The 15,721-nt window shown below is 35.7% G+C and overlaps 1 protein-coding gene across 9 annotated transcripts in view; it reads left to right on the top strand.

The window, feature by feature from the left end:
- The first annotated feature begins 2,105 nt into the window (after positions 1 to 2,105).
- mkks (MKKS centrosomal shuttling protein) overlaps positions 2,106 to 15,721 on the top strand; it is a 141,964-nt gene continuing 128,348 nt past the window's right edge. For all 9 annotated transcript variants that reach the window (XR_006312615.1, XM_043696606.1, XM_043696609.1 and 6 more), the window contains exons 1-3: positions 2,106 to 3,109; positions 12,114 to 12,295; positions 15,522 to 15,632. Coding sequence is in view for 8 of the 9 variants with exons in the window: in XM_043696606.1 (XP_043552541.1) it covers positions 2,122 to 3,109; positions 12,114 to 12,295; positions 15,522 to 15,632 (1,281 nt within the window). In the remaining variant the exon portion in view is untranslated. The remainder of the gene's footprint in view (positions 3,110 to 12,113; positions 12,296 to 15,521; positions 15,633 to 15,721) is intronic.

The raw sequence follows: 15,721 nt of genomic DNA, 5'->3' as shown, positions 1-15,721 counted from the left end.
AACTTTTTTAAATAGAGGATGGTGTGTATGTGGTATGAGCTGCCAGAGATAGTGATAGAAATGGGTACAGTTAGAACATTTGAACGATATTTGTAAAGATACATGGAAAAGAAAGGTTTTGAGGGAAGTGAGCCAAATGCAGGCAAATGGGACTCGTTCAGTTTAGGAAACCTTGTCAGCATGCATGAGTTGCACTAAAGGGTGTGTTTCCATCATACATACAGATGTACAGAATGGAAACAGACCCTTCGTTCTAACTCGTTCATGCCGACCAGATATCCCAACCCAATCTAGTCCCACCTGCCAGCACTTGGCCCATATCCCTCCAAACCCTTCCTATACATATACCCATCCAGATACCTTTTAAATGGTGCAATTGTACCAGCCTCCATCACTTGCTCTGGCAGCTCATTCCGTGCACGTATCACCCTCTGCCTGAAAAAGTTGCCCCAGGTCTCTTTTATATAAAATTAGATTAGATTAGATTAGATTAGATTAGATTAGATTAGATTACAGTGTGGAAACAGGCCCTTCGGCCCAACAAGTCCACACCGACCCGCCGAAGCGAAACCCACCCATACCCCTACATTTACCCCTTACCTAACACTACGGGCAATTTTAGTATGGCCAGTTCACCTGACCCTGCACATCTTTGTGATGTGGGAGGAAACCGGAGCACCCGGAGGAAACCCACGCAGACACGGGGAGAACGTGCAAACTCCACACAGTCGGTCGCCTGAGGCGGGAATTGAACCCGGGTCTCTGGCGCTGTGAGGCAGCAGTGCTAACCACTGTGCCACCGTGCCGCCCACCACCACTTTCCCCTCTCACCCTAAACCTATGCCCTCTAATTCTGGACTCCCCTACCTCAGGGAAAAGACCTTGTCTACTTATCATATCCATGCCCCTCATGAATTTATAAAGCTCTGTAAGGTCACCCCTCAACCTCCGATGCTTCAGGGAAAACAACCCCATCCTATTCAACTTCTCCCTATAGCTCGAATCCTCCAACCCTGGCAACATCCTTGTAAATCTTTTCTGAATTCTTTCAAGTTTCACAACATCTTTCCGATAGGAAGGAGACCAGAACTGCATGCATTATTCCAAAAGTGGCCTAACCAATGTCTTGTACAGCTGCAACATGGCCTCCCAACTCCTGTACTTAAATTGGACTTAAATTGAAAGAGTTATAGAGTCATAGAGATGTACAGCATGGAAACAGGCCCTTTGGTCCAGCTCATCCATGCCGACCAGATATCCCAACCCAATCTAGTCCCACCTGCCAGCACCTGGCCCATATTCCTCAAAACCCTTCCTATTCAAATATCCATCCAGATGCCTTTTAAATGTTGTAATTGTACCAGCCTCCATCACTTCCTCTGGCAGCTCATTCCATACACGTACCACCTTGTGTGAAAAAGTTGCCCCTTAGGTCTTTGTGGAATCAGATTTCACAGTGACGTATTAAAGTCAATTGGATATGTACTTGAAAAGGACAAATTTGCAGGTATATGAGTAAGTCCAGGCCGAAGTTTGGATTTAAACTATTTCAGAGCCAGAGGCATGATAGACTACATAGTCTCCACAATGATGTAGATTATATGATTTGAAAACTTAATGTTTTCAAAGCACAATTTAACTGTACATATTTTCTATTTGCAGATAATATTAAATTGGAATGCAGATATTTCGTTGTCGCATCCTTACAGAAGAATGAGAAATAAAGCATGGTTTCGCAAAAATTGGCTTCTAGTGGCAGGACTGTCCTTACTTGGAATCCATACTGTAACATATCTGATGCAGAAGTTTGTAAAAAAATCAACAAGTTTAGAACTGAAGCAGAAGAATATAGATAAATAATAATGAAATGTCAAGCAAGATAAATCTTTTACAATGCATCCAAATTTTGCTCTTCTAGTTGGTTTAGCATTGAAATATATTTCAATGGGAATTTCAAATAACTTTCATCTTCTATAATATGACTGGCACATTTGGAATGTACAAGCATTTTAATGATCAGAGGAGAAGTGCTGCATGTTAAATTTCGGTTCATTTTGAAAATAATAAACCAACTAATCTTTGCAAGTGTGCTGTTTTCAGACCTTCCACTACTCTACCTGAATGATGGCCTCAATTTCACCTAAAATAGCATCTTCATGCAGTTCTGGACAGTTAAATAGTGATGTACTTTGTCAGGCTCTTTCCACTCTCAGAGGAATTGTGGAGTCCTGTTATGGCCCATTTGGTAGACTAAAACTAATTCACAATGCTGTAGGAGGCTACGTTCTAACCACATCACAGTCTTCTGCGCTTTTGCGTAATCTTTCTGTGTCCCATCCTGTGATGAAGTTGCTAATAGCTTCCGTGCTGAATCATGTTTCTCGATTTAGTGATTCTGGACTTTTTACAGCGATTCTCTGCTGTAATTTGGCTGAAAATGCAAAACAACTTAATGTACCAAGCAGTCACATTGTCAAAATCCATAAACACCTTCTGAATATTTGCCTTGACTATCTAACTTCTGAGGAATGTAGCTGCAGAATACAAATAGATTTTAGTAACAGCAAGACTTTGCTTTCACTTGTTCGTACAATGATAAATAAGCCTACTTGTATGTTGACTACAAAAGAAGCTGACTACATCAGTTCCTTAGTGTTAAAGGCATTCTTTTACACAATACCATCTGTGATTGGAGATCATGTATCTTTGGGAAAGATGCAGATTGTTCCCATTGAGGGGCAAAGTGTTTCTGACTCCTGTGTGCTTTCTGGGATCCTTATAGAGATATTTTCATCTCCTTCAACAACAGTTGATATTACAAAATTGACATTTGGTTACATTAAGATTGCTGTATTCAATGTTTCCATGTCAGGAGATGTTGTTGACAGTGGGAATGGAACCTGGGAGGTGACACCAGATTTCAGTCCTGAAGATGAATCACTTGCACAGCTGCTGAAGGTGGGAAAACAGCTAGTTTATGACCAAGTTCACCTTGTTTTGTGTCAGCGAGTGATCCATCCTGTTCTAAAACAATATCTCCAGGAGCAACAAGTGATGGTAGGAGATAGACTTGGAGTTGCCCTCATGGAGCCTCTGATTCAAATGACAGGTTGGTATGTTAATCACTAACAATATTTACTTCAACTAGTGCGTCTGATAGTGATATGTGATGTTTATGATTAGGTTCAGACTTTGAAGGTGCAAGTGTACATATGTTCTTTGTTTTTGTATAGGTTGTTTAGTTGTTTTTTGTTTTAACTCCCTAAGGCTTATTCCTAGGAGGCAAGAGGAATAGACAAATAACTTAAGCCTTACATCAATTGTCTGTGGTAAGAATTTCTTAAAATCATAAATATGATATCATTAACCTAGTTGTGTGACTTATTTAATTCTGTGATCCAAAACCGATTTTCTATGTAAATGTGACTGAAGGTTCTTTTGGCCATCAGATTAATTGCCTGCTGTTTAGATTCCCATTCTACCTAGCAGCAATTGATATCTATACCCAGTTGAAAATCAGACATCAAAAGGTGCTGTTTTGTCAGATAAAAGTACATCAGCAACCTGACCTAAGAATCAGTCATTCCTCTCAACATTTGATGCTACTTTTAGCACTTCTAAAAACAAATCCTTGGCGCTTGGCTACAGAATATTAGTCATCAAGTTTGTCCTTGCAGTTTCCTACATGATAAATTCTGTGTCATCCAAACTGGGTACAAGAGGTGGCAAGAGAACATAAGAAAATATGTGAGCTAATCTCCCATTGCTCTTGCACAATTGCTCACCCATAGTGACCAGCAGAGAGACTTGGGAGCATGTTATCCCACCTGCACGCGTTGCTGAGGAATTGTACAAAATGGAGGATGTAAACAGTAGAAGAATATGAATAAATATGAAATATTAGCGGTGATCAGAATATGAAAAAAAATCAGTTTTCAGTCAATAAATATAATTTTAAAAATTATCATGGGACGTGGGCTTCATTCGCAAGGCCAGCATTTGTTGCATATCCCTAAATGCCCTTGAACTGAGTGACATGTTGGACCATTTCAGAGGGCATTTAAAAGTCAACCACATTGTTTTAGATCTGGAGTCACATGAAGGCCAGACCAGGTAAGAATGGCAGATTTTCTTCCCCGAAGAATAATGATAAACCAAATGAATTTTTAAAACAACTAATGATAGTTGTCATGATCACCAGCACCGAGACCAGCTTTTGATCTCAGATTTTATTAATTGAATTTAAATTCTACCGGTTGCCATTGTGGGATTTGAACACCTGTTTCCACGGTATTGGCCTGGGTCTCTGGATTATTATTACCTATTAGAATGAACGTTGCTGTTTTCAGTGTAGATTGCTAATTTGAATAGGTCTCAAAAAATGGTTAAATACCTATCTCAGAAAACTTCTGATACCTTGCATTGAAATCTCTATTAACTAGAATTCTGGGACTGGAGGTGTCACTTGCCCATCAGAAATCAATGTTAACACTCATTCCACATCAGTCCCACTGTCTCACAAATGCTCACAATTGTCAAACTCGTTGGTCATTCTTATTGGAAGCCTGCCCTAACTCTGGTCTCTGCCTTACAATATCATGTTCCAACGGTGCAGCTCACTAATTTTGCATGCTCCAGCTATTGTGGAATCTCAATACCTGCATTACTATGGGATCATTCAGGAGCTTTCTGATTTGATGAAAATATGGAATTTAACTTGGATCTTTGTCTATCGGTATACTTGATTAACCAGCATCCTCCATTGCCAAAAAATGATCGCTAACAGCAACCTTAGTATAGCTAAAATAATACAGGAATGATGAAAATAATGGTTGGCAAGAAAATATAAGCTCGAACAATCAGAGTCATAGTCATACAGAGTTTTGACATTGTTCAGGGACTGGATCCTACAAGGATACATTCTTAGCCACAAATTCTTCTACATGCACCCTTTGTCTGAAGACCAGATCAAGTTTGGAAAAAGAGTAGTTTATTTCAAAAGTAAGTCATTAGCCATAAGTATGAAATGGAGAAATATCGTGTTTCATGAATCTATCAAAACAAAGTCTATTTGTAAACAAAATGAGTGAAAAACTAATTCTCGCATGCTCTCTTTCACTGCTACACGCTGCTGTCTCAATTGCAATGATTACTTAAGTGTCGGCTTCAGAATGCTTTATACAGAAAGCTAATTTAGTGGAAGGACAAATTTTGAATTTAATTCTAGGTAATAAAGATCCAATCTTCTTAAATATTGTTCAGAACGTGTTCATCATATAGTGTGTGCGATGAAAGTGTTCCTGAAATAAAGTATAAATAAATTGTGGCACTTGAGCATGAAATTAAAAATATAGTTGGAAATAAAGTGACAGTCTAGAAATTCTGGCTTTTCCTACAACGAACAGGATATGACAATGGATGCAGGAAATGCGATTTTTAATTCAGTGTAATAAAAGAATGAAATATGTTTGTGAAAATGATAGAATTCTAATAGCTGAACAAATGTATGCTGTGTGTAGCTGTGCTGAACTGCCTTTAAAAAAGTGTCTCGTTCAAAACCATGATAAAATATATTTTTCTAACCTCACTTTTAATGTTTTTTGTGCTTAGAAAGACAGATTCTACGTAAATACATCTTTTAGATTCTTCATCACAGAGCACTTTACAAGCAATAAATTAGAACCAAAGTCAGCTGCTATTTCCAGGTGATCAAGCTGCCATTTTGCGCATGTTCAGTCGAGAGAGAGAGAGCGCGCGCGCAATATAACTACTTATTCTAAAGATCAATTTTGGTTTGGATGCTAGGAGAGATCCCTTTTGTTCTTTGCAACGTTGCAAGACGTTTTTCTCCCTTGGAACAGTAGACGAAACTTCAGTTTAATGTGTAATGTGAAGGACTCTTGTGCTCCCTTATTTAAATATTGGTCAATGGCAGACTGTGAAAATAGCTCCTTTAATAAGTCATTCCTTAAATTTCTAATGCACTATTCCTATTATTGTTTATGCTTTCTACAATGGGCTGCCCAGAAGTGCCCACGTACACCAGCTAGTTAAGGTCTTAGATATTTTCATCTTTTTGATTTATATCTTTACAAAAATAATGGGTCAGTTTGTCATTTTATTGCCTTTTCTACTTCTGTTGCCATCCTAAGTAACCTATGTATTTACATACCAATGTGGTCTGCCCTCCTACCTAATCTAAATGGTTGCTATTTTGGATGCATGTTTATTTCCTATTCCTGTCAAAAAATCTTTCCCACAGTTCCGTTTGCTACCTGCAGTCATTCACAATTTGCAATCATCAGCAAGTGTTCCTCAATTCTTAAGTTCTCTTTACTTGTTACGTTCTCGAACATGCCAGCAGATGTTTGTGACCTGAGAAAACTTTGTTTTGCTGCATACCTTCTTATTTTCTACCTCTTCTTAAATGTTTCTATTGTGGCAACAACTGCTCTGGGATCATCTGGATCTGAAGATAGGCTAGTTTCTCTGTCAGTCAATACTCAGCAGCAAATTGTCTTGCCAATCCTATTTTTATATGCCATAACAGTGAAACCAATGTAAGTAACCAGAAGTCAGTGTAAACACATGTAAACAGATGCTACATTCCTCCTTTAAGTACTTCTTTATGCAAATTAATGTTTGAAACCATCAAATTTATTTATGTGCATTGGGAAAGCATTTCAATATTGAATTAGCTTTTTGATTCCATAAGTTATTTACTTCAAATAGGCAAAGAATAGTGTAAATCTCATTAAAGAGAAAATAAATAAGCACAGTAAAACCGCACAAACAATCATTTTGGTCCTTGCTGTCCTACGTTGTTTGTAATTGCATGCATGAAATTAAGCATTCTAACAAACTTACCTCCTTCATGTGCTAGTTGAGAAATTTGAAAATATATTTTCTATCACTGTCTTCAACAAGCTTTTGTTTACTGGTTAAGCACCTGTTCAAATTCCTATAACTATAATGTGCTATAGGTATTTGAATCAACCTAATCAGAGATGATATTACACATCTCTACAGCAGGTGCAATGTGAACCTGGGCCTTCTGGCATGCTACTAATGCATCACAGGAGCTCTATTATAATGCACTATAAAATTGGCCCTAATTGGCAACCGTGTAATAGGGCCCAAATGATTTGCTAACTCGGCAGATTTGATGCAAAAAATAGGGTACCTTCAAACTATCCAGCAAATGATGGTTACCCCAATCAGATCATTGCTCCTTGTGTATCTCACTAACTTACAAATGCTACGTTTTGGACTGGAAAAGTATATAGTCAACCTCAAATTGGGTAAGGTGCCACACAAATTGGAGCAGCATGTAAAGCTAGCTGTTTCACACCATTATTATGCAGTAGTAACACTAATATTCTCCACCAACAGAATGCTGCCATCAAGACAAAAAGATATTCTTTATTACATAGAAGAGTAATGTGACATGAATCTCAGTGCTCATTTGATGCCAATTTTGCATGTCGTTTATCCCAATTATGTCCCTTCAGCTGTTTGCAACTATACTAATTATGCTCAACTAACCTATGATTGTAAAACTCAGATCATAATGTACAACATTAAACATGATTCTGCAATTGGACTACAATTGCTAAATAATCCCGAGCGATCCAAGCAATACACCAACAACCAATTTAAGATAATCAGTCAAGCTTGAATTATGTTTGCTGGAATCAACGTATACTCATGCACAGACTTGGTCTGCAGATAAAAGGAATTTGTCCAGCCATCTTGTATTTGAAATTAAACATCAGCTTTTGAGACAGCTGTTCCTTGGTGCATTTGCTGTCAATGCCTGAACCATTCAATGTCAACTTGCTTTGCATGAGTTTGTACAAAAGACTGGGGAATAACTTCCCTGGGGAATAAATTCTTCATGGCAATACCTTGACTAATTAGCATCTATTTTCCTCATTCAGTATAAGTTATTCCCGTTGAAGTTTGGTATTCCTGAGTTTCTCTCATTAGGTGAAAAACAAACAATTTCAATAGCATGTCTCTTCACTCATCAAAGCTTGCATTGTTTTATTTAAACCTGCTCCTGTGGAAAGCTGGTATACATGTAGGATATTTGTGCGAGTTGCTCTTCTATATTGGGGCAGTTAACGATTAGCAGACAAAATTGTTGGAGGTTAAAATTAATGAAATGGGCTAGTTAAAAAAAAAGTACTAATACAATGAATTTCCTTAATTTTTTGTCCTTATAATCTAGTTAAAAAAAAAAGTACTAATACAATGAATTTCCTTAATTTTTTGTCCTTATAATCTGCACTATGTCATACAGCATTTTTCTCGATCAAGTTTCCAAAAACTCTGTGATATGTTCAAAAATAAATTTCTCAACCCCCAATTAAAATACCAACAAATATATACTTTTTTGAAGTTCAACTGCAACATAATCAAGTGACATCAAAAGTTCAAAGTAGTTCAAACAATTACAGCATAGAAATATTTTTTGGAAGTTCTTTGTGAAATATATTGAACCAATGTAAAATCTTATGAATTCCAGTTATGATACTTTTTTTTGAGCAATCATATGTAATTGGAGTGGAAGATTGGTGGCTGAAGGTTAATTGAGCATGACCTTTTATGAGTATATTATCAATAACCAGATAGAATCACGAGTTATAAAGCACAGAAACAGACCCTTTTGTCCAATTCATCCATGCTGTCCAGATATCCTAAACCGATCTAGTCCTGTTTGCCAGCATTTGGTCTGTATTTCTCTAAACCGTTCCCATTCAGATACCTTTTAAATGTCGTAATTAAAGTATTCTCAAAGTGTTTATACTTTGTGAAAACCCGAATGATGAGTATTCATTGACTATTCTCTAGTGATGGTACCTTGAACTTGACCCTATTCTTAGTTTCTTTGGGTAAGTACTTTCCAATAGGGTCACTGGATATCAACCAAGAGAAGGAATCTAATTGAATTGAAGTGCTTTATGCGTTTTGCCCACAAAAGAGACTGATTTGAAATTTATTTCCATGAAAAACCCATAGAGATGGAGTCCGTGTTAGTTGGATTTATTCCAAAGTCCTACAAATGAAATAGCAATGTGCTAACCTACTAACTCATAAAATCACCAGATGTAAATAGTTTAGTCCACTAATTCTGAGAGAATCCAAAGAGTAAAATTGCACTTGCAATTATCAAAATCCAAAAAGTTTTGTAAAGTTCTTTCTGTGTATAGATCTCAGTCATTTATAATATCTTGCACTAAGGTATCTTACAATTTAAATTTTAAATAGACTGCTTCTATTTAAGGTAGGTAAGTTGAAGGAGCACTGCTACCTGATTTCTTCAGAAATGACTGATCACTAATGAGACCACAGCATTTTTGATAATTAGGAGGAATGTTTGAAAGTTGTATTTTTCAGTAGCTTAGGTTATTCATACCATAGTAACACCATAAAAGTTTACTGGGGTAGTCCATGAAACAAGCTTCTGTTTCCAAATACTTATTTGGAGACTAATAGAGGGTTGGCAGTTTACTGTACCTTTTTATTTTGAGCCTGTGAAAGCCTGAGTACTGTAATTTACAGATGTTGCATATGTGAATGAGTTCTACAAGTTTTTCTCGTGTATGCAAATTAAATGGTCTGTACACTGCTTATTATATTTGCATTATTTTTATAAATTCAATTTCTGTGGTTATGTAATTGGCATAGGAAATAGTAATTGGTGTACTCATGGGTATTGTATCAGTTTCAATGACCATACTTAATATTTCCGCAATTCAGAACTCACCCAACATTTTGCATTGCCTTCCTAATTCACTAAAATAGCAGGCAAAAGCTATTTGTTTTGAACAGCTGTAAAATTAATAGTTTTATAAATGTTCTGAATATCAATCAATGACTGCAAAATATCTTGCTATCTTAAGTGTAAAGTCAAGTGCAGATTGCTGCCTTCAAGTATTTAAGCATTTTGCAAATCACCTTCTGAGATTAACGCACCATTGGTATATTTTTACAGCCTTTTACAATCAACTCTATTTTTAACTTGCTTCATGAATTATTGCCAAGAAAAGGACTGTCAGATATGGTGTATTGCTAAAGTATATGAATCCCTGTTACACAATTAAATGGACCTACTAGGGATCAAATTTGAAAATAACCTTCATCCATTAAAAAATGAAGTATGTTGGAAAAACAACCACTTAGTTCAGTTTTGCTGTAACAGTTTAAACAATTGGATAAGTGATACATTGGCAAATTACAGAATGCAGCAAAAATAAACAGAGTGTGTAAGACTAAGGTGACAACAATAACAAGTTGCATTTATTGAGATCCTCCAAAGTAGTAGAAGGTACCAAATTGTTTCACAAAAAAATGTTTAAAAATTGGACATTAAGCAAATGAAGGAAATATTAGCATTGATGACAAAAATTGCCTCCAGTGTTCACTTTCGTCTTCATGACAATGCCAAATAATTTAGCAGACAAATAGAAATTATGTCCTACATCACTGAATCTTGCTAAATGATCTAATGGCCTTTGCACTTTGCATGCTTGTAATAGTGATGGTCTAAGATGATGGGAATTATCTGTCTTGTCTGCAAATATTAAATAATAGGACGTTTAATGCATGTGAAAGCTGAAATCAGGAAATGAAGGAAAGTCAGATGCCATAAATATGTAAGTCCTGAGACATAAACTCGACGAACTGGATCCTATAATTGTACAGTTTTGCAGTCAGGACAATTTGCAGGAATACCAATTTGAGGGGAAACCAACATTTATACTGTATAAGAGGAGAACATTTTTGGTCTCACCAAGGCCCCATACAGTTGCAGTAAGACACCTTCTATTCTCAAATTCTCTCACAAACCAACATACTATTTGCCTTTCTCAGTGAATGTAGTACCTACCTACTAGCTTTTAGTGATTCACAACAAGTTCACCCATATTCCTTTGAACAGTTCCAAAGCACTCCCAATTTAGGAAATATTCAAAGTTTCCATTTTTTTTTCTGCCAAAGTGGATAACTTAATACTTATCCACATTAGATTCCATCCGCCATATTCTTGTCCATTCATCTAACCTGGCCAAGTCTGCTTCAAACCTACTTGGATTTTCCTCAGACTTACACTTCAACCCAGTTTTGTGGCTTTGGCAAATTTGGAAATATTATAATTGATCCCGACATGCAAATCATTTATGTTAATTGTGGAGAGCTACGCCCCTGGCACTACTCCTTGTGGCAGCCTCGTAGTAAAATCCTATTGTCTTGAGAATGACCTGTTTATTCCTACTTTGTTTTCTGTTTGTCATCCACATTAATTCTCAATCCACATTAGTCTACAACCCCTGTGTGTTGTGAAGTTTGGTTTCCAGCAGTTTTTGCATGTGATTCCAAAAGAGAACAAGTACACTTGTACTTTGCTTCTGTGAAGTCAAAGTCAAGCTGGAGTGAATTAACTAAGGTGGTTAAGTGATCTCTATGCCAGAGTAATATGATTTTCCTGATGGGTGCTCCATCCTCTTAGTACAGTACAACAAATTTTCTTACCTATCATTCAGGACAGTAGAATATATTGCAAAACTTATAATGGCAGGTACATCAGAATCACAAATAAATTGATAATATTATAACATTTCAAAAGGTTTTTCTGCAACCAATATTACAAATATATTTACTTTTCATTCTTATCTGCTGAATAAATACTGCAAATCTACTAGTATAAAGAGAGAATTTAATTTTAAAGAGATGGCACAGACATTATGGGATGAATGTCTTCCACTGTGCTGTAAGATTCTGTGTTTGAATTGTAATATTATTAAGAGATTCTTTGTTTTTTTAATGAATGTTTAATAGCACACTTGCTCTGGTAAATTGCTTGTTTATTCTTCAGTTGTTTGACCATCAAAGCTTTACACTTGAGCATGTAATAGCTCATGTTTAATTCATGTTCCATTAGTTTATGTTTGATTCAATGATTTTTATTGATGTGCTGCAGTATCTGAAATATTAATTTGTAATGGAATGTTGTTGAATTTTTACAAATCTAAATGCATTTATCTCATGGTTTACTCTGCTTCTTTATAATGTTGCTGTTTTGTAATTTTTGGCCATTTTTCATTTACTAGGTGCACAATCCATTAGTTCATATTATCATCCTATTCTCCCTAACTGCTATGGCATTATTAAGAACCTGCACATTGTGAAGTTTGGTTTCAAGCAATTCCTGCATCTGATCCCAAATGAGAATAAGCCTGTGTGTAGTTTGTTACTATGTAATCGAAGTGAAGCTGGAGTGAATGAGCTAAAGGTAAGTTAAATGGTCTGCATGTTGTATTTTTGTATTGAGTGTTTCATCTTTTAACTCTAAAGTAGTGATTTTTCATTATCTTTCAAAGCAACATGTATCACAAAACATGTAAATGGCAACTGCATCAGAATCACAATTTATTTGAAGCTGTTTTCTTAATTATGTAAAAAAAACTATTGAGGCTGTGACCACAATTTGGAATAAAACAGCAGCAAAAGCTGAAGCAGGACATTTGACCTAAAAAAGAAAATTGGAATGTTCAGCATTAAATTCCTGTAAGCAGACAAACTTCAAGACTATTTGTATTTCACCACTGTAAAGCACTTCGTGATGTTCAGTCGTTAAGAAAGGTGACCATTGCAAGTAGTTTTGTTTCTTTCCAATAGGTCACCTAGGCAAAGATTACATCCTTCTAATAATAGCTATTTTAAGCAATATAAGACACTGCCATTGAAAATAGTACTTGTCATCATTTATGTAGCGCCTATGTAACCCTATGGTTACTTTGTACATACTGTCTCATCATTTGATGCTCTGATCATTGTGAAAGAAAATTCAGTATGGTGATTTATCTGTTTCAGCTTGTATATCAATGTAAAGTTTAGTGACTAAGTTCATTGGTTTAACAGTTTGAAATTTAAAAATGATTTTCTGACGAAATCCTTTTTGTATTTTTTTGTACTAAGCTTGAAGGTGCCTTCTCTTTATTAAACTAATGGTTAGTATGTCAAACAAATGTTTTGATTGGATGTGGATTGAGGCAAAAAAATCACCAAGGTTCATAAAACCATTAATGGGAGAATTCCAGGACATTGCTTAAGCAATGAATTCAAGCAAGACTGCTAGGCCTACAGTTGTTCCAGTCATTTGTTTCCTTGTCCTATTAAAAATCATCCAAGCATCAAAGAATAGAACTGCATAAAATTATTGCATTGATTGCTAACTGTTTCAAGTTATTTTTATTACTTTGACACTTTTAGCTGAACAGAGTAAAGCATGCTCGACAAAACAGATCACACTTTGCCACAAAGGAATTATAGTAAAGAAGCAAGATTGCAAAATTAATTTAGTTAATGATAGATTTCTCGACTCTTAGAAAGAATTAATATTCTTTTCTATCCTGTACCCACCAGTTTACAATTGGCAGAGATAAATTCTCGTGGTTTGTCCAGTGGGTATATGAAAATTATCAAAATATCATCATTCTAGCAATTTAACTTGCAGATTGTTAACTAAAAAACACAATCTTCCTGTGTATATTAGGTCTTTGAGCTCTAAAACTGTATATTTTAGTAGATGTGAGGGGTCTGTTACCTGATGTTAGCCCTTCAAGAAAGATCTTTTTAGCTGTGATTCTAAAATATTTGACAAAAAATGGTAGATTATGATTGTAAAGAATTCCTGTCAGGGTTGAAGTTATAAATATAACTTTTAATTCTTCTATTGGAGGTTACTCAATAGGGTTTAAGACTCACAATAAGTGTTCTGGAAAACAAGATAATCTCTCAGGGGTATAGTTGCCTGCAAGCCTTTATGTTAAGTCTCTCACAAATCTATGTGGCCCCTTTGGAGTCTGTGGCGTCCCATGAAATTAAGCTTCTTGGTTTTCAAAAGCTATTTGATAAAGGGTCCTAAGGACTTGTGGAATTAGTGAATGAAAAACTGGTTAGACAACAGGAAACTCAGAGTAATTATAAATGTGTATTATTTGAACTGGGAGATGTCTAGTGGACAATGCCACTGACCCAGTCATTAGATCTCTACTTTTCACAGACTACAAATGAGCTAGATTAGAGGATTAGAAGTAAAATTTGTAAATTTACTGATGACACAGACAAGTGTGCGACAGCAGAATGCTTAGTAGAGTCAGATATTCAAAGGGATCCAGAAGCACTCATTACATGGGCTAATAATCAGCAGTTGGTGTTTAGCATTCATTGTTGTAAAGCCCTGTTTTTAGTCAGAAAGGAAATTCAATTACAATTTAGGTGGTAAAAAGTTTCATGATGTTGGAAGCATACAAGAAATTGAAATTGCTCACAGACTGTAAACTTTGAAAACATCTAAAGTGTGAATGTTTAACTATATTGATAAAATCATAAAATTCTAAGGAGGTTTATTTAGCACTGTACAGCACAGTGATTAAATTATTGTACTCCATGTTTGTCACCAGAACTTCAAAGAGGCATTGATGCATTAGAAAGGACCAGGCGATACATTGACATTTTGAATCATTGAACTATGAAGACAAGATAAGAGGACAAAGATTATCAAGGATTGGAGCTAGGAATTTTTTTTTTCATTTTAAAGAAGAGCAAATGAAGTTTTAATTTTAATTTTACTAGGATAAGAGAATTGCTTTCACATTATAAAACTTTTACAAAACTGGAATTCAAGAAAGGTTTTCTCATTCTGCATAGTTAACTTGTGAAAAAAGCTACCACCAAATTCAAGGGAATAGCTTTTGGGAATTCATTCTTAAAGGAAGCTTGAAGTTCTATCTTAAAATTCTGTGGAGAGATTTAACATTAAAGGGTCTTCTTTTAACAATCGTCTTTTCTTGAAAGTTCACTCACAAGCAAATTTCTGTTGCAGGTTTGCAAGCTCATTTGTACTATAGAGACACAAAAATAAGTTGTACTGTTTTGTTATAAAGAAAGGCTGTGCTAACGCCAGCGCAAGCACCCTATGTATCACTTAATTTCATGCAGAAAACTTGTTCTTTTGCTGATTTTATGAAGTAAATTCTGGGAAGGAGAGACTATTATTGCTGGTTATCCTTTGCAGTTGCATCGTAAAAGGTTTGAGAGATTTTTGATTTGTAAGATGTCTAATTTATTGTGTTCATCTGTGAAATAAATTGATTTTCAGAACTTTCTAAAACCAACTTGTATGCAATAATAATGATTTTGTAACAGTAAAATCTAAGAGAAATAACAGGTAAAACAGAATGCAGCACACAGTTCAAAATTATCTCTTCTCATTCCATAGAAATATTTCCATTTAAAATGTGCACCAAATGTATATTTTCATGCATCTATAGTCCTTTAATTAGAAAATGTATACTTGCAAATAATATTTGAATTGTTATCTCTCATTTTAATGTTATTTTTCCTACAAACATATGCCACTGAATATATTGGCAATGAAAATGCCAGTTGTGTCAGAATTTTCCACTTCAACTTGCATGCATTCTTTGTTAATTTTATGTATCTGCATGTTGTAGCTTGTCTGTCAATCTGCAGAACATGTGATGCGACTTACACTCAAAGAGCCTTTAGCTGTACTGGGAGGAGGGTGTACTGAATTCCATCTCGCTACTTATGTTGGACATAAGGTGTGTACTTTATTGGTCAGATCTTCAAAAATTGCACTTTTTCAGTTAATCCATAGAAATTTTAATGTGAGAACTTGCAATGAATGCAA

The sequence above is a fragment of the Chiloscyllium plagiosum genome, chromosome 9 (genome assembly GCF_004010195.1).
Source record: "Chiloscyllium plagiosum isolate BGI_BamShark_2017 chromosome 9, ASM401019v2, whole genome shotgun sequence".
NCBI lineage: Eukaryota > Metazoa > Chordata > Chondrichthyes > Orectolobiformes > Hemiscylliidae > Chiloscyllium > Chiloscyllium plagiosum.
Note: the sequence above shows the minus strand (reverse complement) of the source record. Positions and strands in the feature narration are given on the sequence as shown.